This window comes from Eptesicus fuscus, chromosome 23 (assembly GCF_027574615.1).
Source record: "Eptesicus fuscus isolate TK198812 chromosome 23, DD_ASM_mEF_20220401, whole genome shotgun sequence".
NCBI classification, from domain to species: domain Eukaryota; kingdom Metazoa; phylum Chordata; class Mammalia; order Chiroptera; family Vespertilionidae; genus Eptesicus; species Eptesicus fuscus.
In genome coordinates this window covers 25810081-25833040 of record NC_072495.1, presented here as the reverse complement: position 1 = coordinate 25833040, position 22960 = coordinate 25810081, and the positions used below count along the sequence as shown (strand labels likewise).

The window sequence follows — 22960 nt, the reverse complement described above, 5'->3', positions numbered from 1 at the left end:
CTGGGAGACTATCATTCCAGACCTCCCTCCCTCCAATAATGCCTCCTGACAGAATTGCTCTTTCTGCACACATGGAAACAGGAGAGGTGAAAAGTCCTGCGGATGCAGCCACTGCAGATCTCAAAGGGACTCACTGCAAACCACAAGCTGACTTTCTCAGCCTCTCCCCGCTCGGCTGAGCTCCTTCCCCTTTTGGCTCAGGGTTAGTGATCTTGCACGGCAGAGGCGGCAGGGGGCGCCTTTCAGCAAAAAAAAACACACACAAACACCTCCCTGCAGCAAGCTAGCTGGGAAGCTCCCAGCTTTAAAGAGAGGCTGTTTACCAGAAGAGCATAACAAGGGCAGGTCTGGCTGCAAGGCTGGGACCGACCGGGAGGCTGGAACTGCCACCAAGGGGACCCCAACTGGTCAATCACCTGCAAAGATGAAGGCGGTGAGGATGCTGGTGGCCTGGGTGCAAACATTCCTCCTCAGCAGCATGCTCCTAGCAGAAGCCTATGCATCTGGAGGTAAGATGACCATCTCTCCTTTCTGCAGCAACTCAGGGAAGCGGGGAGGGTAAAAGCCCCCTATTCCCCAGGCCCCACAGATGACAGGAAAGGAAGCTTTTTAGCCGGCTTGTCCCACAAAAGCTCCCCCCTCCTTCTTTTCCTTGCCAGGGGGGGGGGGGGGCTTGCAGCTCCATCTTTGCCATTAAGAACAAAGGCCAAGTGGCTACTTTCTCTTTCCCTTCCCTTGCCTGTGGCTCAGGAGTGGATGGAACTGGGGGGGGGGGGGTCCCCTCTCCCCTACTCCCCGAGTCCTGTTCTTTCCAGAGGCTTTGCAGGGATGGTGTTGGCCAGAGCACAGCCCTCCTTCCCCGGCCTCTTCCTGGGGCTCTCGGGCTGAGGGGAGTGGGAGCTTGGAGTTCCCTCCCGGCAGCGTACGAGGCTCCCCCGGTGCCCGCCCCGGGCTGAGCCAAGGCTGTGGGCGCCTTCTCTCAGGAGGGAGGGTCCCTATGGCAGGATGGCCATGGCTGCGGAGAAGGGGACACCGGAGTTTATGTAACGCCGAATGACAACACAGGGACGCATTTCAGGCCGGGCTGCCCCACCGAACCCGAACCCCCAGGCCTTCTCTCCAGCGGGGGCCACAGGTTCCAGAACAGCAACCCTTGGCACGTGTCTAGTAGTGCTTTCCGGCTTAAAAAAAACCATACAAACAAACAAAAACAAAAAAATGAGGAAAAAAGGAAAAAAGCGAGAGCTTAGTCCGGCCCCGGCGCGGTTTTCCACGGGTCCAGGGGCTCCCAGCCCAGGGCGCCCCGGCTCGCCAGTCCGTGTCTGAGGGGGGCTCCTCTTCCTCACAGGCTGCTTGTCGGACAACGGCCACCGGTACCGGGCGGACCAGTCCTCCCCGGCGCCGGGCCTCCGCTGCCTCAACTGGGTGGAAGCGCAGAGCCGCCTGGCCTCTGCCCCCGCGTCGGGTGAGTGTCCGCCCCGGGCGGCGGGCGGGCGGCGGGCGGCGGCCTCCGTCCCGGCCCCCAGCCCCGGCCCATGGCGCCTTCTCTCCCCTCTCAGGCGCCGGCAACCACAGCTACTGCCGCAACCCGGACCGGGACCCGCGCGGGCCCTGGTGTTACGTCAGCGGCGAGACCGGCGCCCCCGAGAAGCGGCCTTGCGAGGACCCGCGCTGCCCAGGTACCCACTCGGGACCCCCGTGCGCGGGACCGCGGAGGGGCGGCCGTTTGCCGCCGGCCCCGCGCCCTCTGATTGGTCAGGACTGTCTCCAGGCCGCGGGGCCCAAAGCCCATTGGCTGCCGCCGCCCGGCGTGAGCTCAGCCTCCGCGAGCGCCTTGTAAACAACGGAAGGGGGCGAGGCCCAGCCCCGCGGCCGGGAGTTCCCCGCGGGAGAGCTCCCTGCGACCGGGTCCGACGCCCTTAGCGATCCGTTCAGCCTCGACTGAACGTTTGTGGATTCCCTGCTGTGTGTTATCTTCTGCTCACAACCCCCCTGGGGAAGAAGGTATTTGGGGCATCTGAGCCTCAGAGAAGTGACTTAGGGAGGCAATGAATGGCAGGGTTCAGATTAAATCCCAGTTTCTTTTTCTTTATTCTTTTTTAAAAATATATATATTTTATTGATTTCCCTCAGAGAGGAAGGGAGAGGGACAGAGAGTCAGAAACATCGATGAGAGAGAAACATCAATCAGCTGCCTCCCACCCCCTCTCACCCCACCTCCCCGCTGGGGATGTGCCGGCAACCAAGGTCATGGCCCTTGACGGGAATTGAACCTGGGACCCTTCAGTCTGCAGGCCGTGGCTCTATCCACTGAGCCAAACCGGTCAGGGCTGGATTCCAGTTTCTTAGATTCCAGGGCGCAGGCTTGTTGCTCATGAGGCAGCAAGACACTTTTCTAGGGTCCAGTTGGCTACGTGTAAAGATGTAACCTGGGGATTGGCACACCCAGCGTGGGCTCCATAAGTGTGAGCTGCCCAGGGGAGTCGTGGGTGACGCTTGGAGAGGATGGCAATGGAGCTGGCTGTTGGAAGATAGCGAGGATTTGGACAGATGAAGAACTGGGAAGCAGGAGAGGCCCTTCCTTAGGGCCTGCCCCTCACGTTGGCCTTGTCCCAGCGATGGTGTGGCCCTCGCAGGCCTGGTCTTGCCCAAAGGGGAGGAGTTTGATTTCAGTGTGAGCGGGTCATTCTGAGCTGGATCCCTCATCTCCCCCAACACATGCTAAGGGAGGTTTGGCTGTGGCGTTCACTCAGCCCACTCTCTGATGAGAGTTGTTTTCCACTTCACCTCCAGAGACTGTTTCCCAGGACCTGCCAACCTCCATGACAGAAACGGAGGAGGCGTTTGAAGTGCCAAGGGAAGATGAGGTGGGGCTGTTTGCTCCTGCCAATTCCCTGTCCGTCCGGAGCCAGGCAGCGACCGTGCAGCCCGTGATTGGAATCGTCCAGCGGGTTCAGGGGAACTCCAAGGACAAAAAGGACTTGGGGATCCTGGGTATGACTGCTCCACCCCTGTCCTTCTATGGGATTCATGAAGAAGTATTTGCTCATTGTCTGGGGCATGGCTAATGGGGCCTTGTGTCCTGTCCTTGGCAGGCAATGTGCTGGGCATGGGCATGATAGTGATCATCATTGCCATCGGAGTTGGCATCATCTTTGGATACACCTACAAGAGGTCAGTAGCTTCTCTTCTGGGCGTCCCTCAGAGGAAGGGAGAGAGGTACACAAAGTCGAATCAGATTCCTTTATGGCATTCTTCCCCCCGCCCCCCCCCAAAAAAAAAAAAGTGAGGCCCTAGCCTGTTTGGCTCAGTGGAAAGAGCGTGGGCCTTCGGCCTGAAGGGTCACGGGTTCGATCCTGGTCAAGGGCATGTACCTTGGTTGCAAGCTGGATCCCTGTCCCTGGTAGGGGCATGTGTGAAGGCGACCAATCGACGTGTCTCTCTCACATCGATGTTTCTCTGTCTCTGTCTCTCCCTTCCACTCTCTCTAAACATCAATGGAAAAATATCCTTGGGTGGGGATTAACAACAACAAAAGAAAAAGGAAGTGAGGTGTGGCAAAAGGGGAAACCAGCTCAAGATGTCTAGTAGACACTGGGTCCTAGTCTTTACCAGGTGACCTTGTACAAACCCCTTTCCTCTGATGCTTTTATTCCTCACCCCAAAGCCTTGTGAGGTAGGAGTTCTTATCCCCCACTTAACAGATGAGGAAACCTTTGTCAGAGAGGTGAAGTGACTCACCCTAGGCCCCTCTGCCTGGGAGTGGCAGAACATGGATGTAAGCCCAGCTTTTTTTTGACACCCAATTCCCCGATGTGTGATCCAGTGTGTCTGGTGTGGACGTGAGTGGCATTGCAGAAGTCAGGCCGGGCACTCACTGCAGGGAACCAGAGATTGCACTCTCTCTGGGAGTCATTATAAACTCCTGCTCCTAGAAGAGCTCCCCAGCCACCACCTTTGCCACTGGGGCCTGAATTTCCTGAGCCATAAGGATCTCCTCTAGGGCAGGAGGGAGAAAGGAGCTGGAGGACAGGGAGCCGGTTGACTTACTCCTCCTCAGAGAGCGCCAAAGAGGCGACCTGGGAAACTCAGGACATGGCCTGTGGCTGGGACAGCGGGAGGAGGGATGCTTATTTGAGAGGGCCCCTGGGCTACCATGTGGAAAGGCTATCCATGTTCAGTGACAGGTGCAGGATGATAAGCCCGAGGTGCATTCCTTTTGACAGGACTGTCTGACTGTGGCGAAATTATTTGCCATTCTTGGGCAAAATCAGGGGACCTCAGCCCCGACTGTAATATTCCTCTCCAGGGTCTGAGAAGGCTTTCTGTAAGGGAAGTGACATGGTAGCCTGCATTTTCTGGTGGCCACCGCCATGTGTGAGCCCACAGCCCCAGGGGATCACCCAGCATTAAATAAATCTCAGGTGTCCTCAGAGGTGATACAGAGTCTCCTCATTTACAGATGGAAAAAGGAAATGTTTGTAATAACAACAAAAGCAACCGTAGGAAACAGTTACCAGGTGCCAGACATTGCTTCAAGCAGTTTACAGGCTTTAACTCCATTCTCACCATCGCCTTTATGAGGCAAATGCTATTACCCTCCCCCACCCCCCCCCACCCCCGTTTACAAATTAGGAAATTGGGAGGAGAGAGGAGATGCGCCTTGCCTGAGATCACACACCTAGCATTTGGTGAGGCCAACTCTTAGCAAAGCCACGAACTCGCTATCTGTGTGACTGTGGGAAAGTTGCTTCTATTTCCTGCCCCAGAGCAGCTGTTGGTAAGGCATGTGACTAAGGCATGTGACTGCCTAGCTCTGTGGTCATAAATTGTTTTTCTTTTCTTTCTTTTTTTTTTTTTTAAAAAAAATATATTTTATTGATTTTTTACAGAGAGGAAAGGAGAGGGATAGAGAGTTAGAAACATCGATGAGAGAGAAACATCGACCAGCTGCCTCCTGCACACCCCCCACCGGGGATGTGCCCGCAACCAAGGTACATGCCCTTGACCGGAATCAAACCCGGGACCCTTCAGTCCGCAGACTGAGCTCTATCCACCGAGCCAAACTGGTTTCGGCTATTTTTCTTTTCTTTTCTGTAAAAGAAAAGCCCTCTTCCTTCTCTGGTTTTCTGCGATTCAGGAAGCAGAGGCACAGAGAGGGCAAGTACTGACCTGAGTGCGAGGGTCTCCTCTGAGTGCCAGTCTAAGGTTGTTGCCCTTGGGACGTGCCGACGGGGTGGTCTGCTGGTTCATTTCAGAGCGTTAGAGGAAATGATGCGGCGGCCCTGACCTAACATTTGTAGTGAGAATCAAACCATGTTGGCCGAGCGTAGCCCTCCTTCCTCAGCCACTGGATAGCAGTGGACTCTCTCCTCCAATCTTGTGGCTGTTTCCCGGCCTCCAGGTGAGCTGGCTGAACGTTTTTCCGCGGGACTGGAATCGAACCCACGGCCCTTCAGTCCCCCAGGCTGATGCTTTATCCACTGAGCCAAACTGGCCAGGGCTAAACGTTCTTCATTTCGAGCTCGGTTCTCATGCCAGTGAGGGGGCCAGGCCTTTCTTGTAGGTTCCCTCCTCCAGACTGTCATGCGATTGCCCTGAGGCCTAGAATTTACCTTCCGGTAAACTCCAGGGCAAGGCAGGGGTAAACTCAGGGCAAGGCACGGGTCACCAAACTCCTGGTTACTAACCACTAGACCCCCCGCCCCGCCCTTTCCTCTGCAGAAGTACACTGAGTACAGTACAGACTATAGGACAGGAAACCACACTTGGGCTAAAGGCAAGCTCTCCCCAGAATCAGAGAAAAGACTGTTCTGGAAAGAGCTGTTGAGTATAGATTTTGCTACTCGGCACCTCGGTTTCTTGACTGTGAAATGGGGATATATCCTTCCTCCACACACACCATACCTACCCACCCCAAGCGTATCATAGGTTTTAAATGTAAACAGGGCACCGATCAGGTTAAACCCATGGTCGGCAAACTGCGGCTCGCGAGCCACATGTGGCTCTTTGGCCCCTTGAGTGTGGCTCTTCCACAAAATACCACGGCCTGGGCGAGTCTATTTTGAAGAAGTGGTGTTAGAAGAAGTTTAAGTTTAGAAAATTTGGCTCTCAAAAGAAATTTCAATCGTTGTACTGTTGATATTTGGCTCTGTTGACTAATGAGTTTGCCGACCACTGGGTTAAACAATTACAGTAGCAGCCAACATTTATTGCATGCTTTCTTAGTAAGGAAGGCTGGCCCTAGCCGGTTTGGCTCAGTGGATAGAGTGTCGGCCTGCAGACTGAAGGGTCCTGGGTTCGATTCCGGATCAGGGCACATGCCCGGGTTGGGGGCTTGATCCCCAGTAAGGGGTGTGCAGGAGGCAGCCGATTGATGATTTTCTCTCATCATTCATTTTTCTATCTCTTTCTACCCTTTCCTTTCCTCTCCGAAGTCAATAAAAAATATATATACTAAAAAAAAAAGAGAGAGAAAGCTAGTACATCAGCCACTGGGTTGCTGTGACCGCAGCTAGCACCTGCCCTGCCTGGGCTATCGAATGAGCAAAGCCATACAAGAGGCACAGCCTGAACGCGTCCCTCTTTTCTTGCCAGGGCGAAGGGCCTGAAGGAGCAGTATGACCAGAAAATGTATGAGCGGGAGATGCAGCCCATCACCCTGCCCTTGTCTGCCTTCACCAACGCCACCTGTGAGATCGTGGATGAGACGACAGTTGTGGTCCACACCAGTCAGACTCCCGTCGACCTCCAGGAGGGCGATGCCCCCCTTATGGACCAGGCAGGCACTCCCGGGGCCTGAGCCCCCCACAACGGGCAGGAGCCCGTGCAGACACTGGTGCAGGATGGCCTACCCTCCTACAGCCGGGAAGATCTACACTTTTTGTTGTGGTAAAAACCCTCCCCCCACTTTTTTTTTTCCCTTTTGGTTTTTGGTGAACCCTAAGAGACGCAGGTTGCCCTGTTGGCTGAGGGCGAAATTGGGGAGGGTCCTACCAATGATCTTTCTCCAACCCCCGGAGCAGGGTTCTGTCCGTGGATGGAGACAGTGGCCGCTGCCACGGCAGTGCTGCCGACAAGGGCTTGCCACGTTGCCTGTGTCCTGGAGCTGAATCAGGGACGGTCAGGAAGCTCCCCCGGGCTCCTCTGTGCTTTATGATCGAGCGTGGCCTCAGTCTCCACCTTTCCGTGTGTTCTCTGTGGGCTTGAGCGGCGCACGCTGTTATTCCTAGTTCAGGTCCAGCAGTTTGAGAGGAGACGTTTAAAAAATATATTGAAACAGTGTTTGGGCTGGAACTCCCCACTGACCTCTGAGAACCAGAAATGAGTTTGTACGAAAGTCCGAAGTGTGCGTTGAGAATGGGACCCCGGCTGGGGGTGCTAGGTGGGCCCCAGCTTGCTGGCGGTGACACGCCTCGACAACAGTGGGCCCCGGCCAGGCCCAGGGACTTCCTGTTTTGAGAGGAAGGTGCTCACCTCGGCAGCACATCTACTAAAATTGGAACGGTACAGAGAAGATGAGCACGGCCCCTGCATGAGAGTGACAAGCAAATTCGTGAAGCGTTACGTCTTTAAAAAAAAAAGAAAGGAAGAATTGACGGACATTTCGCTTAGGAAGAGGGTCAAGGATGCCTCAGGCCGCACAGGACCTGAGGTGGGCCTGGGGTGCCCCAGACAGTCTCTCTCCAAGGTGGACAGCGACCTCTTCCTTTGGTGGGGCTAAGGCAACAGCTTACCCGTGGGAATTGCACTGCGGGGGCTTGTGAGCTGCCTCTGAGAGGTTAGCCTGGAGGCTACGCTCAGAGGCGAGGTCAGAAGGTGCTTCAGGGCTTGCCCCTGCAGTGGCCTGAGTTTGCAGGTGGCTCTGTGGCCTCCAGGCCAGCCCTTCCCAGCTGCGGGGCAGTGGAGCAAGGTCACGCCCCCTAACTTGTAAAACAGTCATAAAACCATTGGAAGAGACCCTAGGGTTCCTCAGGCCCAGAGGGGGAAAGGGACACCCAAAGTCATAAAGTGACCGGCATGCGTGGCCAAGAGGAGAGGACATTCCCCCACCCACTGTGCTACACTGTGCCAGCGGCGCGGCAGGGCCTCTCGGTCCTGGTGTCGCATTTGGAGGCCTTAGCAATGCCACCTGTCCACAGGGCTTCCTTCCCCAAGGCCTCCCGCTGCCCCACGTGGACAGAGAGGGGGGTTCGTGGGGCCCGTTCTCTCTAGCAGGTGGTTGTTCCTGGGGGTGGTTTGCTGGGGGAAACCTAGGCCTCAGGGGGTCCTTTGGGGTTCAGTGATGCTGAAGAGAACATCACTGGTTTCTACTTTTCTATGAAAGCATTTCTCTGTGTATATGTTTTATATACCTCATTCTGACACCTGCATATAAAGGGCAGGAAATGGCTCTGCATTTTACTTACATAAATAAATTTTTTTTTTAAAAAAAAGGACTGCACATTACCAAGTCTGTGGGGTGTCGGGAATACGCCTCCCGTGAGTTGAGAAACTGTTGGTTACCTTGTCAACACCTGTGTGGCCCGGGCCCCGTCCCTGGAAAGTGGCAGTAGAATGGCTGGAACTGCAGTCATCCCCAGGAACCTTCCAGGGCGAAGCTGCTATAAAGATGGCTGTGCAGGCATCTCAGTGGGCGGTTGTCACTGCAAATCCCCTCCCCCTCGGCATTCTTTCCGAGGTGGAGGTAGTTAAACGTCCAGGCAGCCCTTGGCTGGGGCTGGAGTAGCCACAGGAGGGATGGGTGTGCAGAGGGGGATGAGTCCTTGGGCTGCCAGGACAGCTCTGAGCTGAGGAAAGTCCCTGTGGGGGTGACTCCCAGGGCTCCAGAAACAGCTACCAATGGGAGTGTTTGCTGGACTTGCCTCTGAAACACCCCGGTGATCTCTGCCCGTGGCCAGACACTGTACAGTTCTATCAGCAAGGGGCACCAGGCCTGCGGAGGGGACTCCAGGACAGCCAGGCTTTAGGAGTGGGCGCAGAGGGCGGGAGTGTAGGGCCCCAAAGGAGCGACTCAGCTGGTAGGTGGGAGTCAGACCTGCTTAAGGACTGGGCTGCCTCAGGTGGATGAGCATGTTCTCTGGAGCAGGCTGGTGTCTACACTAGGGGAGGGATGAGAATTAGGGAGCATGAGAACTCCCCGCTGTGGGGAGTCACGTGACCTGGACCTGGAAAGGCCAGTAGCATTTCTTCTGGAAGGGAAGAGGGGAGGCCGTGCACTTCCTGGCAGACAGGCCAGCAGACCCCCGACATGTGTCTGTCTCCCTGAGCCAGACCCAAAGTCGCATTTTACTCTCAGTGTCGTCAGTTATGTTAACGGCTTAATTTATTTGGTCTGCTCAACGGCTCAACTTGGGCCCACCACTCCCACGCTTGCAGGGGCAGCTGAGGCACAGCCAGCCACAGCGCTGACCTGCTGCTGCTGGGGGCCCAGGGCTCAGCCCCACAAGCTTGCACACGCCACACAGAAGTACGGCCTGTGTAACGTAGCCAGAGGGGACATCTAATCCCACAACTCATCAGGTCCATGAGCAGTATTTCACATGTCACCCAACACATAGAACAGGATAGTATTAACAGCAACCACTCTCCTGAATCGCTCCCACCCACCTCCTCCCTCCCACCCCAACACAACCACCACACATCGCAGCAATACCCCGACCCATTCCCAATGTGTTAAATATGGCGCAAGCTCGCTCACGGACACTTAGGAGGAGACAGTCTATTTGTGTTGAGTCCCTGGAGTTCTGGGAGCCAAGGGCAGAGGCTTCCCGCAGGGCTTGACAGCACCCATGGCTGTGGCTCAGGAGGCTGCAGCCAGGAGCTAGTGAGGTGGGCTAGCCAGCAGGGGAAGGCCGGGACAGATGGCCCGGCTCAGGGAGTGGTCTCCCGCAGCATCTAAGCTCTGGGACTCTGCCACCTCCTTTTCCTGCCCAAGTTGGTGCCTGGACCTAGGCATGGTGAAGGGTGGGCAGTAGCTGCCATAAGGCGAAAAGGCTGCTGAGATTCCCACTCCCCCAGCCTCATGCAGCGGGCTTGTGACAAGCCATACTATCCTCCAGAATCCACCCGGCTCTAGGCAACATGTCTCAGGCTCCGAGGGACAGCAGCCAGGATATGGGGTCCCAGAGGGCAGAGCCTCTTTCTTTCCTGCCCCCAGCCTCTTCCTGCAAGGTGGGCGACTTCCTGTTACAGGCAGAGAGATGCTCATGCACAATGCAGTGTGAGAACATGAGGCGAAAGCGTTGACGTGGCCTGGCAGGTGAACAGAAACCAGCCCTTCCCGACTCCTGGCCAGTTCCACCACAAACTAAGGGCCTCTTCGAAACCTGTTCCCTCGACCCCGCCCAGGGGAGGGCGGGACATGCAGTGAAGGGAGGGTAGCACCACTGTCAGTTCACATCCTTGGGTTGCAGCCTGGCCCCCAGTCTTGCTCTCATCCACACGACCGACCGACCGACCGACCGGCCGCTTGAAGTGCTCCAGTCCTCAGCTGGACCCCAGACCTCGGAGCCCAGGGGCTGGTTCACCCTGGAATCCTGCCTGGCTGATTAGTGTAAGCAAGAGCCTGGAGTCCCAGGGAATTCCCGAGAGGTCACGAGTAACAGATTCCTCCTGGCCCAGGGACCAGCCTGTTTTTTTCTTCTTCTTCACAGCTTTCAGGCGAGTGTTGGGTGTACAGACAGTAACCAGGCCCCAGAACGTGAGGAGATGCATTTCCCTGGTGCTGCGCCTGGCTCGCCTCCTGGGGAGGTAGTAGGGATGGCTTGTTCTGCTTCTCAACAAGCTGCCGATCCACAGGAAGCTGGGACGGCCCTGCCCACAGCAGGGGGCTGGGCCAGGGCTAGGGGGGCGAGTCCCGGGTCAGGCCGTACTGCACGCTCACAGTGTGGTCCAGCTCCTCCAGCTCGGCGGGCAGCGGGATGCCCAGCTCTCCCAGGTACAGGGAGAGGGCCTCGAAGGAGTCCTCCAGTTTTGAGAATGCCGGTCTAGAAAGACAAGGGGGGTGGAGGCAGGTGAAACATGGGTCGGGCCACGGGCTGGTGTGGAAGGCACCCAGGCCTGTGGCTTAACCACTTTCTAACTGTATGACCTTGGGCAAGCCCGTGAACCTTGTCCCTCCACGGGGAACAGGATTGCTGTAAAGGTTAGCGATAACGCTGTGAGGAGGCTGGTCTGGCTCTCAGGGAGAGCGTAGAAACAGAAAGTCCAGGAGAAAAAAAGCTCCTCCCATGTCTTGGAGCAAATGCAATCATTAAAGGTGGGATTGGACAAAGTGTCTTTAAAATTTTTCTTTTAATTTTTAAAAATATTTTTTTATTGGTTTCAGAGACGAAGGGAGAGGGAGTGAGAGACAGAAACATCAATGATGAGAGAGAATCATTGATTAGCTATCTCCTGCACACCCCACACTGGGGATTGAGCCCACAACCCAGGCATGTACCCTGACAGGTCAATGCTGTAACTTATTGGAGATTATAGAAGATAATTCCCGTGCTAGGTATTTTGGTAGTGTGTGAATCTGCTTTTAAAAGAAACATGATTTTTGATAGCAGAAAAAAAGCACAAAGATTCTAGGTCTAATGCACAAACTTTAAAAGTCCCAGGGGTAACTTTGGTAATAATGAAAGTTGTAACTTGAGGAAATGAAGGTAATTTTAAAAAGATTTCTTTCTGCCCTAACCGGTTTGGCTCAGTGGATAGAGCATCGACCTGCGGACTGAAGGGTCCCAGGTTCGATTCCGGTCAAGGGCATGTACCTTGGTTGTGGGCACATCCTCAGTAGGGGGTGTGCAAGAGGCAGCTGATCGATGTTTCTCTCTCACTGATGTTTCTAACTCTCTATCCCTCTCTCTTCTACTCTGTAAAAAACACAAAAATTAAAAAAATAAATATACACAAATAAACACTGCTTTATCTGTGAAGATATGCTTTTAAAAAAAAGATTTCTTTCAAGGAGGAAATTAGGTAAATGCATGAAGATGCTCACTGTAGTAGTAATACCTACTGTAAAGAGGAAGTGGAAAAACCTGAACATCTACATTATGTATATCATAATATGTTCAGAGAGTTTCCTAGAATAGAATTTCAGGTAGAAAGTCTATTCTAGGAAATTTAACAAATAGAATTTAACAAAAATGCTAAACAGGAAGCCTGGGTAGCAACAAGGAAAATACAGGATAAAATAGAATTTTTCTCTCTATTTGAGATCATAAATCTATAAAAAATGTGTGTGTGGTGTGTATGAACACGGACAGGGGAGTATGGAGACACGAAGACACTTATTCTGTTAGAAAGGTATAGGTTTGGGTGAGTCCTGTTAAAATTTCTTTTAATGGCTGTGTCTCTGTGTTACACCCAGGTCACTTGCAACTATGCCCTTATCCCCTCCACCCCCACCTGGTATGCCAGTTATCTGGTGCCTTCAGTGGTTGACAGTCACATCCTTGAGCTCAAGGCTTCCGCCACCCCTGTGCCTGGGAAGGGCGTGGGGACAGCCAAAGGTGGGGCAAGCCTCCCAGGAGCTTGTGGGCTGGGGTAAAGGGGACAGATACCAACCTGCTCTCGGGCTCCAGTTTGCAGCAGATGGTGGCCAGAGGGAAGAAGGCTGGGGGGCAGTCTGTGGGGACAAACTTCTCCCAGAAAAGCTTCACGTTGAGGCCATAGTCCAGTGTGCGGGGCAGGCAATCAGGATCTGCATACACCTGCCCGATGATCTGCAGGCGAGAAGGTGGCTGGTCAGACAGGGACTATGGAGGGTGCGGCCCACAGGAGGGGAGAGGGATGCTGGCTCGTGCACAGGAAGCAGGGGCAGAAGAGGAAGATGAAAACCGAGGTTGAAGAGCCACCCTCCCCAACCCTGCCTCTCGAAGTCTTGTTAATCCCGACGTGTCTTTTGACTGAGTCTGAATACTGAGGAGGGTTTAGAAGGTCTTACTGCAGTGGAAGCACAGTGCTCCGAATCTGGAGGGGCAGTTCCCACACATCCCTCCCTGCCCTGCAGCGTCCCCTGCCAGAGTCCAGGCTCTGTGAAACGAGGGGCTGGGTCTGATGCATGTCTGAAATCCTGTGGCACCAGCCTACGGCTTTATATTATACACAGTAGATACTCAAGTGATCTCTATTAAAGAAAACGATTTTTGCCCTAGCCAATCTGGCTCAGTGGATAGAGCGTCGGCCTGCGGACTGAAGGGTCCTGGGTTTGATTCCGTTCAAGGGCACATGCCCGGGTTTCAGGCTCTATCCCCAGTAGGGGGCATGCAGGAGGCAGCTAATCAATGGTTCTCTCTCATCATTGATGTTTCTATCTTTCTCTCCCTCTCCCTTCATCTCTGAAATTAATTTAAAAAATAATAATTTTTAAAAGAACCTTTCTTCATTATTCCAATCATCCGTTGTCTCTCTACCACTCAACACTTTGTAGGAATTACAGAAACCCTTAATGTATTGTATTGGACCGACTGCTTCGAGACTGACTGAACTAAGTCCCAAGGGCAGGACTGTTCCCAGGACTCACTCTCTCCCCCCCCACCCCCCACACACACCCAGTGCCTAGCACTGTACTGGACGGGCTGGCACTTCCTGGAGTGGCTGTTTCCACTACCAGGCAGAGGGCAGGGGAAAAGGTTGCCTCGGGCTAGACAGACGGCCACAGGAACAATCTGCCTTTCCTAGTGGAGTTCCAAGCCTCGCCTGCCCCTTACCGACCATGTGATAAAGAGCAAGCCACTCTCCCTTTCTGAGACTATTTTCTCACTTGAAAAAAAATCCTGCTCCAGCCTTATGGGACCAATGCAATCCGACTGTGGCAAGAGATGTGTGGTGACCCGGACAACCCTACACTCGTGCTGACTTTATGGCGAGTTACTCATCTTTAGGAGGAGGAGCCTCCGTTCGGAGGCAGGGCAGAGCTGCTAGGCCTGCTGCCTCAGGCTTTGCCTACGTGCCGGAGCTCACCTCGCAGAGAACGATCCCGAAAGAGAAGACATCCACCGTCTCGTCGTAGCTCTTTCCTTGGGGAACACAGGAGAGCGGCTGTTAGGTTTGGTCCCTTACCTGCTCTGCACCGAGTCTCGGGCCAAGCCAGGCCACAGCCTTTCCTCGGCCCTGGGTGAGCTGCCTTGGAAAGATGTTATAAACCTACACTGCCCAAGATGAAACTGCACGGGACAGGGAGAGAGCACGGGATCTGGGTTCAAATGGACTCTGCCGTTAGCCAGCTGTGTGCTCCTGGGCAAACCACTGAGCTTCTCTGGGCCTCGGATTCCAAAAAGGGTTGTATCAGACCATTCATTTCTGAGGCCTCACAACCCTGTGGGTTTCAAGAACCCCAGCCAGCACCTCTGGCTGGTGTGAGCATTATCCACAAGAGGGCACCACACTTCAGCTCTCAGCACAGAGAGAGAAGGAAAGGCTCAATCAGGCAGTAGGTGCCTGAGCCCTCACCTACTCTCGGGGCACAGAAGTCTCAGCCAGACCTCACCCTAAACCTCGATGGGACACTGACTAGCTCGTGGGCCTGCGCTCAGGGAGGAAGGAGTTTATGAGGCCCAGTCTGTCTGGCGAGGGATAGAAATGCAGCCTTCAGCTCCGGGAACTTGGCCTGACCCTTCACAGGCCTCCCTGGGAGCACCCGGTGCTCTGCTGTGAGAAGTGGCCCCCAACGCCCCTCTGGAGGCATGTCCCCGCCGGGCACCAGGTCCTCACCATTCAGCATCTCGGGGGCCATCCAGTAGGGGTTCCCCACCACCGTGTAGCGCTTCTTGCGGTCATTTTTGCGCAGGGTACGCTTCTTGCTGGTGGCCTTCTCCACTGGGGGCTTCTTCCTCTCCTCTACGATGAGCCGTGACAGCCCAAAGTCTGCCACCACCACGGTCTTGTCCTGGTGGGACGGACAAGGGCCAGGTCAGGACTCGGTGGGGACATTTCTAAGAGGAGTCATTGGGAAGGAGAGAAAAGATGGGCAGCAAAGGAGAGTGAGTCCCAGCTGAAGTCCTCAGACAGACAAGGCTCAGCATTCTGTTTGCTAGCAGTTTGGTATCTCCTCACAGCAGATTCCTGAGACCTGGGGGTGCTCACAGCAGAGCCCCTGGAGCCTGGAGGGGGAAGGCTCCGAGAACTAGAGAGTGGAACTCAGAGGCAGAACAGGGGATTGCTTTTGTTTTGTTTGTCCCCCAAAACATTTTTTCAAACATGTTTTTATTGAGTTTAGGGAGAGAGGAAGGGAGAAGGAGAGAGAGGAAGGGAGAGAGGGAGAGAGGGAGGGAGGGAGGGAGGGAGGGGGGAGAGAGAGAGAGAGAGAGAGAGAGAGAGAGAGAGAGAGAGAGAGAAACATCGATTGGTTGCCTCCTGCATGCCCCCTACTGGGGATCAAGCTGCAACCCAGGCATGTTACTGACTGGGAATCTAACAGGTGACATTTAGTGCATGGGACGACACTCAACCAACTGAATCACACCCGCCAGGGCTTCCCCAAAAGATTTAAGGCCATGGCTGGAATCAGGATAAGACAGAAACAAGACAAGGTGGGGACTTGGGGGAGAAAAGCTCTTTAATTAGCTCTGGGGACCCCGGCTGGTGTGGCTCAGTTGGTTAGAGCATTGTCCCATGCACTGAAGGGTCTCGTCTCGGGTTTGATTCTCGATCAGGGCACATATCCGTGTTTCGGGTTGGATCCCTGATCGGGCCACATATGGGAGGCTGCCGATCGATGTTTCTCTCTCTCCTTCTTCCTCTCTTTGTAGAATCAATGAAAAACATGTCCTTGGGTGAGGATTAAAAAAATAAATAAATAGCTATGGAGCAGTCATGTGGAAAAGGGATTAAGATTGTTTGGGTCCAGAAGGTGAAGCCAGGGCAAGTTAGTGGACACCCAGGAAGCCAGACTGCAAGTCCACAGGAGGAATAACATTATACCAACCAGAGCTGACCCACCCGTGGGAGGCCCCCAACCCGGTCACTACAAATGCACTAGCCCTGTGGCCTCAGGCGCCAGAGCTGTAAAACGGGGTCCACCATGAGCTGCTTTACAGGACCATCAGGGGGCAAAACCAGGAACGTGACGGGGCTGTATGCGCAGAAACCCTTCCAACCAAAGGATTTCAAAGGCTGCGACTGGGAGGAGGTGGAACTGTATCTGCGAGTGTCTGAGAGCTCAGAAGACAGAGAAGGGCACTGCAGGCACCAGGAAGGGCAAACAGGAGCCCCAGGCGAAATCTCTCTCTAAAGCAAGGACAGTCAATTCTTTTTCGATCAGGAAGCCTGGAGGGCTGGCCCCGGGGAGACCCAGAACAGCGAGACATACCAGCTTGATGAGGCAGTTGTGCGAGTTCAGATCCCGGTGGATGATGCACATGGAGTGCAGGTAGGCCTGAAACAGAAGTCCGAGCTGAGGCCGATGGCCAGGAAACCAACCACTCGCGGACTCCGGATCTGGGCCATCGAACTGGCTCTTCGTCCAGGCCAACCCCACCCGCCTTCAGAACCCAACCCGGACTCCAGAGCCCAGGCCCCGCAGCCGCCACTCCCTTGTCCCAACACCAACAGAAAGCCAAAGGCCGCCTGGGCTTCCTCTCTCCCTGCTGCTGCCTCCTGCCCATCCTCTGTTGGGCGGCCCCAACCCAGTGGCTGCTCTAAGCTCTCACTGCTGTCTCCTGAAATCGCCAACTGTCCTGGGCCCTGGCTCTTGCATGTCCCCAACCCCTTTACCCATTTACGTAGATCTGGGACATGTGAAGTAAGCACCCCAGGCTCCCTCATCCCAGTGACTGGTTTCAGCTACCCTGGATCCTTCCTGCCTGTGAGCGGGCATCAGCGACCTCCCCCTGAACCAGCGGGCCCTGTATTCCGGACATTCCCCTTCCCCGAGACTCAGCACACTCCTTGCTCTCTGCACTTCAACCTCTCTTTCTTCCTAACCAAATGTTTCCAAGCAGGTTTGTTTGCTATTTCCCCCTCCAGGCCTCCATCTCTGGCTCTTGTTACTCTCTGAAGCCACGTCCCCCCTTCCCAGCCCCCTGCAACACTGCTTCCATCCCCTCGGCTCCTGGAGCTGCTCCCATGCAGGGAGTTCTTCCTGAACTGCTCTAGCTTGTGCCCATTCCCTCCCAAAGGTTACCCACACCTGCCCGAGAGACTCCTGTGTACCCGCTTCTTCCTGCCAGCCTCCCCAATGTCAGCCCTTCTCAAAGCTATCTTCTCTTTATGTGCTGAACCCCACATCAGCTTCAGCAGGCACCTATCCTAGCTCTTCCCAAACCTGTCTCCCAACCAAACGTCTGCTAAATGACAATGACATACTTCTAAATACCTCAAACCCCCCGAACTCTTCTTTCTCCCTTCACCTGTTCCCTCACTGCCAACCCCTCTCTCCATTCAGACTCCACTCTGCCTCCCAATCTCCTGTTCGCCCCCAGTCATCCCCTAAAATTCAGAAACCTGAAATGTTTCATTAGCCCCCCGACCCAGGTCTTCCTGTGCCGAGTTCTCCCAATCCTACCCTAACCTACTGACCACACCAGACTCCTCTGCAAAAAAAAGAAGAGCTCTGGCCACAAAGCTTGCTTGCTTAAAAATCTTCTAGCCCAGCCGGAGTGGCTCAATGATTGAGCTTTGACCCATGAACCAGGAGGTCACGGTTCGATTCCCGGTCAGGGCACATGCCCTGATTACGGGCTCAATCCCCAGTAGAGGGCATGCAGGATGCAGCCAATCAATGATTCTCTTTCATCATTGATGTTTCTCTCTCTCTCTCTCTCTCCCTCTCCCTTCCTCTCTCTGAAATAAATAAAAACATACTAAAAAAAAAAAAATTTACATCTGTCTTTTTGTCTTCCTACATAAAGCCTGACTCTTTAGCTTAAGATACAGGGGTCTTAATGTACCCCCAGACTAACATGGTCTTCATGGACCCCACATGAAGAGCAGTGGTTAAAACCTCAGGACGGACTCGCCCAGGCTCCCACTTGTCCCTTTCTGGCCTCAGTGTCTCATCTAGAAACCAGGGCTGCCATGACGAATAGACACACACATGCATGCTAGTCCCTCAGCTCGTGCCTGGCGGACAGAAAGCGCTCAGTTACTGCTATCTTTGGTATCATTCTTTCCCAGGTAGCACAGGCTGCTTCCTCCTCCTCAGCCTTGGGGCTACGCTGCCCAGAGAGGAATTTTCATCCGGTTCTGACCCATCCTTCAGGGCTCAACTCGAACGCATTCCCCCTCCTCAGATTTCCTAGGCAGCGAGGTTCCCTGCAGGCTCCAGAGGCCCTCAGAACCTGGACGCCTCAGAGCCTGCAAGGCCAGGCCATTTCGTGCTAGTTTGCGTCTCCGGTTCGCCTTGCCAATGTCCTGTTTGCCCTTGAAGATTTGGATCCTTTGAGAGTAGGGTCGTGAGCTGAGAACAGTCATCTGGGGTCAATTTCACTGGCTCAGAGAGCTCAGCACTAGCTGCCCAGCCCACACGAGCTGCCTTCCAATGCCTGCCCGCAACCTTGCATCTCTCCCAACTGCCGCCCCCTGCTTCCCCTGCCAACTCGCTGGCAAGGTTAGTGCCAAGACTCACCATTCCAGAGGCGATGCCTTTGGCAAACCTGACCTTCTGCTGCCAGGGCAACGGGTCCTGCAGGATGGGGGAAATATTGATCAGAGGCTGTTGGGCCCTGTCCGCACTCCAGGTCCCAGCATAGTCTCTGCCTGTGCCCAGTCCCACCCATCATGGCCCTTTGTAGGTAAAGCAGTGAGTCTCTCTGGCTAGCATGGCTTCAGGGTAGTAGTGACACAGGTGTCCCACTGACAACCCACCAAGCTCCGGGGGACAATGGAGGTGGCATACTCACCACACTGCGCACAAAGTCCTTCAACGTGCCCCCCTCAATGTACTCTGTCAGCAGGTTCAGCTTCTTGTCCTTGTACAGCACCCCGATGAACTTGAGCACGTTGGGGTGGTCCAGGCTGCGCATCACCTTCACCTGGGGGCGGGGAGGCCAAGAAGGACGGGCAGTTACTTCCCACTGTGTCTTCCTCACCCCTTGCCTCCAGGGGGCCAGCATGACCAGGGATACCTGCATCTCCTACCTCCTAGGTTGTGTGATGGGGAGGAATACGCCCACAGGGATGGGGTGGGCCCCACGGGATCCTGCCTTTTTAGGAATTGCAAGGGGGATGTGGTGGGTGTTGGAGTGGGCGGGTCCAAGAGTGAGACAAAGGCCTGGAGGGCGGCACCTGGACCACAGGTGCGCCCTGCTGCATGAGGGGAGCAACTCAGGAGAGGCGGTGGGATGCTCCGGGAGCGTGCCAGTTCTCTGGAATGCCCACTCTGGGCTCCCTGAGCAGGGTGTTCAGGTGGTAATGAGAGCATCTACTTGTACGAAATCGGTTTGTTTTCATGTCTATCACCCCATTATCTGTGAGCACCTCTGAACCACACCTCACTGCTGACTGCATCCCTTGTACCCCGCTGTGCTGTCTCTAGGACGTGTTCACTGAACAAGTAATGCTCTAATTCAGAGGGGTGGGGATGTTCCTCTAGTGCTCTTTCCTGCTCAGCCTTTAAGAGACTGATTCCCAAATAAGTTTCCTCTGGAAACCATTCTTCAGTAAGGTCTTCCCTCTTCCAGCAGGGACACCAAACTCCTAACTCCACGCCCTCTTCCTACCTCAGTCAGAAAGGTCTTCTGGGTCTCCTCGTCACACCGGATCAGCTCCTTCATGACCATCACTTTGCCCGTGGCTTTGTGTGTCACCTACAAGGAGGGCGACTGTCATGGGTGCAGAGACCAGAGGCAGTTCTGGAGAACTGTGTGAAAACCAGCGCAGCTGGCCATCCCATCCCCGGGAGGAGGCGCTGAGCCAGGTCAGGTGGACAGAGTTCATGTGCAGAAGACACAGCACGGGGCACCAGGGGACTCAGAGAGGAGCACACCCCGTCCCCGGAGAGCTGGGCATGCACAGAGGAGAAGCGAGAACCCGGAAAAGGGAAGTGTGGGAGGAGGCAGGAGGGGCTGACAAGCCAGGCAGGGGCTTTGGTCATCTGAGAAGGGAGTGAGTCCCTCAGGTGAACAGAAATCTGGGGGCAGGGAGGCCAATGCCACAGACATGCGCTAGGGGGGCTGAAGGGGTTGGGGGTGAGCTCTCCAGCCCCAATGCTCCAAAAGCTGAGACACAAGGCTTACCTGACCCCCCCTCCCAGCTCTCAGTAGAGGAGGAGGAGGAGGAAAGAAAGAGAGAGAGGTTAGTCCCCGAGACTGCTCATCAGGGAGGCAGGAGCCACTCCCCCGTGGGCTCCCTGCAGCATGCCCAGCACGGGGGCTTCTGGGCGCCTAAGAACACCCACTGCCTGGATATGGGCGGGCCACAGGCCCAGCTCCTCCCAACCCGGGTCTCCGGGTTCACCAAGCTCCCTGCAACAGCAACGCTGACCTCAGGTAGCCTGGGAGGACTGGGGTGGCAGGGCAGCCCTTACACCTCCACCCGCAGCCAGGAAGGAGGCCTGGCGTCCTGCAGGGCGTACGGTGAGACCGTGTGATAAGAACTCCCCAAAAGAAGGCGAGGGAGGGATGAGGGGCGGGGGAACAGAGCAGCTGCGGCCTGTGCTTACCTTGATGGCCTGCCCAAAGAAGCCCTTCCCCAGGACCTCCCCGTGGATCAGGTCACACGGCCGGAAGATCTGCTGCGAGTAGCTGCTAGAACAGCGAAGGGATTCGGAACGGCTGATGTCACGGCTAAACAGCAGGGGTTCCTTTGGGGAGCTGGGGCCGGGGGACTTGGAGATGCTGTTACTGCGCCTGAGGATGAGGAAAGATGGTGCTAGGGATAGGGTAGCCCCCAGAGACTTGCCAGGAAACCCTGGGGGCAGGCACCTCAGGGCTACCCCGACCATTCCAACGTATGTAACTCAGGAGCTATGACTGGGGAAGGGGACTCTTATGTCAGACAGATGTACCATTTGGGGGCTGCAAACATCAGTAGTATATTTAAGTACATTCAAAGCGGGAACCCTGAGTACTCCTCACCTGGAATGAATGACTACATGCTACTGGCGCATAGCGCTCAGTACAGGACAGCACGGTAGATGGTGATCTGCCGTCCGTGTCTGCTCCATTCAAGGCACTAACTAACGGGGTCACAGTGCTAGCCTACTGCCATCCCCCAAATGGCCAAACGGGATTTGGGATGTTCTGCACATTTTCGTATCTGGTTACCTTTCCTACATTTAGGAATAATCAGCACGTACCATTTCTACAGCAACAAAGCCAACATGTTTACAGTTTTAAGAGCAGCCGGTCATAGTAATGGCTGGTGACTGTTTCTTTGACTTCCTGAAGAAAGGACGAGATGTTGTGTCCGCAGCACTGAAGGCGGACTGCAAGCCCGCAACCTCCTCTCCAGGGACACACCTGCTTCACTTGGGCTACCCAGCAAAGATGGCCCGCAGCTTCCCAGCCCCTGCTCCTCTGCCCGGCCTCCTGCCGAGTGTGCCCGCGGGCACACCAGGTGAGCTGGCCTCTCTCTTGCATGACGGCCCTCTAGGTATCTGAGCAGCTCTCTGGCCACCCCCACCCACATCTTCCCTCTTCCCAGGCCTTCTCAGCCCTCTGGCGCCGTGCCGCCACCAGCTCGCTCGTGCTGACCGAGGCCAAGAGGGCAGCCAGGAGTGACAGGAGCCACCTGTCGGGAGGGCCCTATTTCCAACAGATGTCAGTCAAGAGGGCCCTGAGCGATTCAGTCTGTTTGGTCAGGAGGGCGGATAAAGAACCTGACTCCTAGTAACACCAACAGCACCTCGCCTCTGCTGAGTGCTGACACTGGGCTGCTTTGCATCCTTTCTGACACCGAGTCCTTACATAACTGGGGAGACAGCCACCTTTATCTTGCAACTCCACCTCACAGAGGCAGACAGAGGCCAGGCGAGGTGGAGCGATGGGAGAAGGGAGGGACTCAGCTAGAAGGTGCCATCGGGGGGTGCCTGCCTGGAGAGCCAGCGCTCTAGCTCCTGCCCTTTCAGCCTCCCTACACACTTGGTTTTGGTCCCTCAGATCCAAAACAACTTGCATTCCTCTCTTGTTTTATAGTTTTCAACATCCTTATTTATATTTATTAATCCTACCTGTGCCCCGACTCCGGCCCCTAAGCCCCGTGTTTTCCCCACGAGCCATGCTGTCCTTCGCGGTCCAGCATCACTGCTTCCTGTCCAGCTCAGGAGGGCAGTGGGCAGTCTGACCCCCTGGTTTCTAAGGGAACCTGGCAGACAGCTGGGTCAGATCACGCACAGGTCCCGGTTATGAAATTGTGATCTCCCTGCGGGGCGCTGGGTCAGCACAATCCTCGCAGCCCGCCTCTGGCCAGCTGGTTCCCTTCCTGACTCTGCTGCTCTCCGAAAGCCAGCTCTGCCTCATCTGAGGGACAGGCCTGGGGCGACCCAGAACCAGGGTGATGGGCGTGGGCACCTCAGGGAACGTCTCCTCAGGGTCCCTTCCAGGTTCTCCTTGGCGTCCAGGGTGCTGAGGGTGTGTGAGTGCCCAGCATTCTGCAGGTGGGGGGAGAGCCGTGCATCCAGCCGCAGCTGGTCCAGGCGCTGGGAGACGGGGTCGTGTTCAATCAGGAGCTGAAGCGTCTGGCTCGTCTGGCTGATTGCATCCTCTACCTGTGGCCAAGGAGCAGCGTGAGGCTGGATCCTACAGGCTGGCTCCCCCCAGGCCACCCACCATCAGCCCGGAGGATCCAAGCACAGTGTGGCCCATGGTCAACTTGGCTAACAGTGGCCTCCAGATGCCAGTACCCCACAGTGCCCTCTGCCTGGCATCCTGTCAGCTTCCCCATCTGTCAGGCCATCCCTGCAGCCCTGGGGACATGCCAGGCTGACACAGGAGGTCACCAGTGGTCACAGGCTCAGTGGCAAGACAAAGAGACAGACGAGGGGTAGAGAAGGGCGAAGGTCACAGTGTGATCTCCCAGAGGGTCTGTT

General features: G+C 55.3%; 2 protein-coding genes and 1 non-coding gene across 6 annotated transcripts in view; 2 read left to right on the top strand and 1 right to left on the bottom strand.

Moving 5' to 3' along the window:
- The first annotated feature begins 276 nt into the window (after positions 1-276).
- Positions 277-8391, top strand: PIK3IP1 (phosphoinositide-3-kinase interacting protein 1). Of its 2 annotated transcripts, XM_054712488.1 has the most exons (6): positions 282-509; positions 1349-1465; positions 1560-1679; positions 2794-2994; positions 3096-3174; positions 6598-8391. In XM_054712488.1, exons 1-6 carry the CDS (start codon positions 425-427, stop codon positions 6800-6802), a joined length of 807 nt encoding a protein of 268 aa, XP_054568463.1. In that variant the 5' UTR covers positions 282-424; the 3' UTR covers positions 6803-8391. The 2 variants fall into 2 exon arrangements, with proteins under 2 accessions (XP_054568464.1, XP_054568463.1); XM_054712489.1 differs by lacking the exon at positions 3096-3174 and having other exon boundaries at positions 277-509; positions 6598-6688.
- On the top strand, positions 7469-7575 carry LOC114231955 (U6 spliceosomal RNA). The gene has a single exon (XR_003617990.2). It is a non-coding gene; the product is annotated as a U6 spliceosomal RNA (small nuclear RNA).
- Positions 8392-9300: 909 nt separating the features above from the next.
- LIMK2 (LIM domain kinase 2) overlaps positions 9301-22960 on the bottom strand; it is a 51371-nt gene continuing 37711 nt past the window's right edge. For all 3 annotated transcript variants that reach the window (XM_008142405.3, XM_028146717.2, XM_008142406.3), the window contains 10 exons: positions 22443-22639; positions 20594-20780; positions 19653-19739; positions 18834-18965; positions 18560-18616; positions 16304-16369; positions 14707-14881; positions 13957-14012; positions 12559-12716; positions 9301-10988 (listed from right to left, as the gene is read on the bottom strand). In XM_008142405.3, the coding sequence (XP_008140627.1) occupies positions 10844-10988; positions 12559-12716; positions 13957-14012; positions 14707-14881; positions 16304-16369; positions 18560-18616; positions 18834-18965; positions 19653-19739; positions 20594-20780; positions 22443-22639 (1260 nt within the window). In that variant the 3' untranslated portion in view covers positions 9301-10843. The remainder of the gene's footprint in view (positions 10989-12558; positions 12717-13956; positions 14013-14706; positions 14882-16303; positions 16370-18559; positions 18617-18833; positions 18966-19652; positions 19740-20593; positions 20781-22442; positions 22640-22960) is intronic.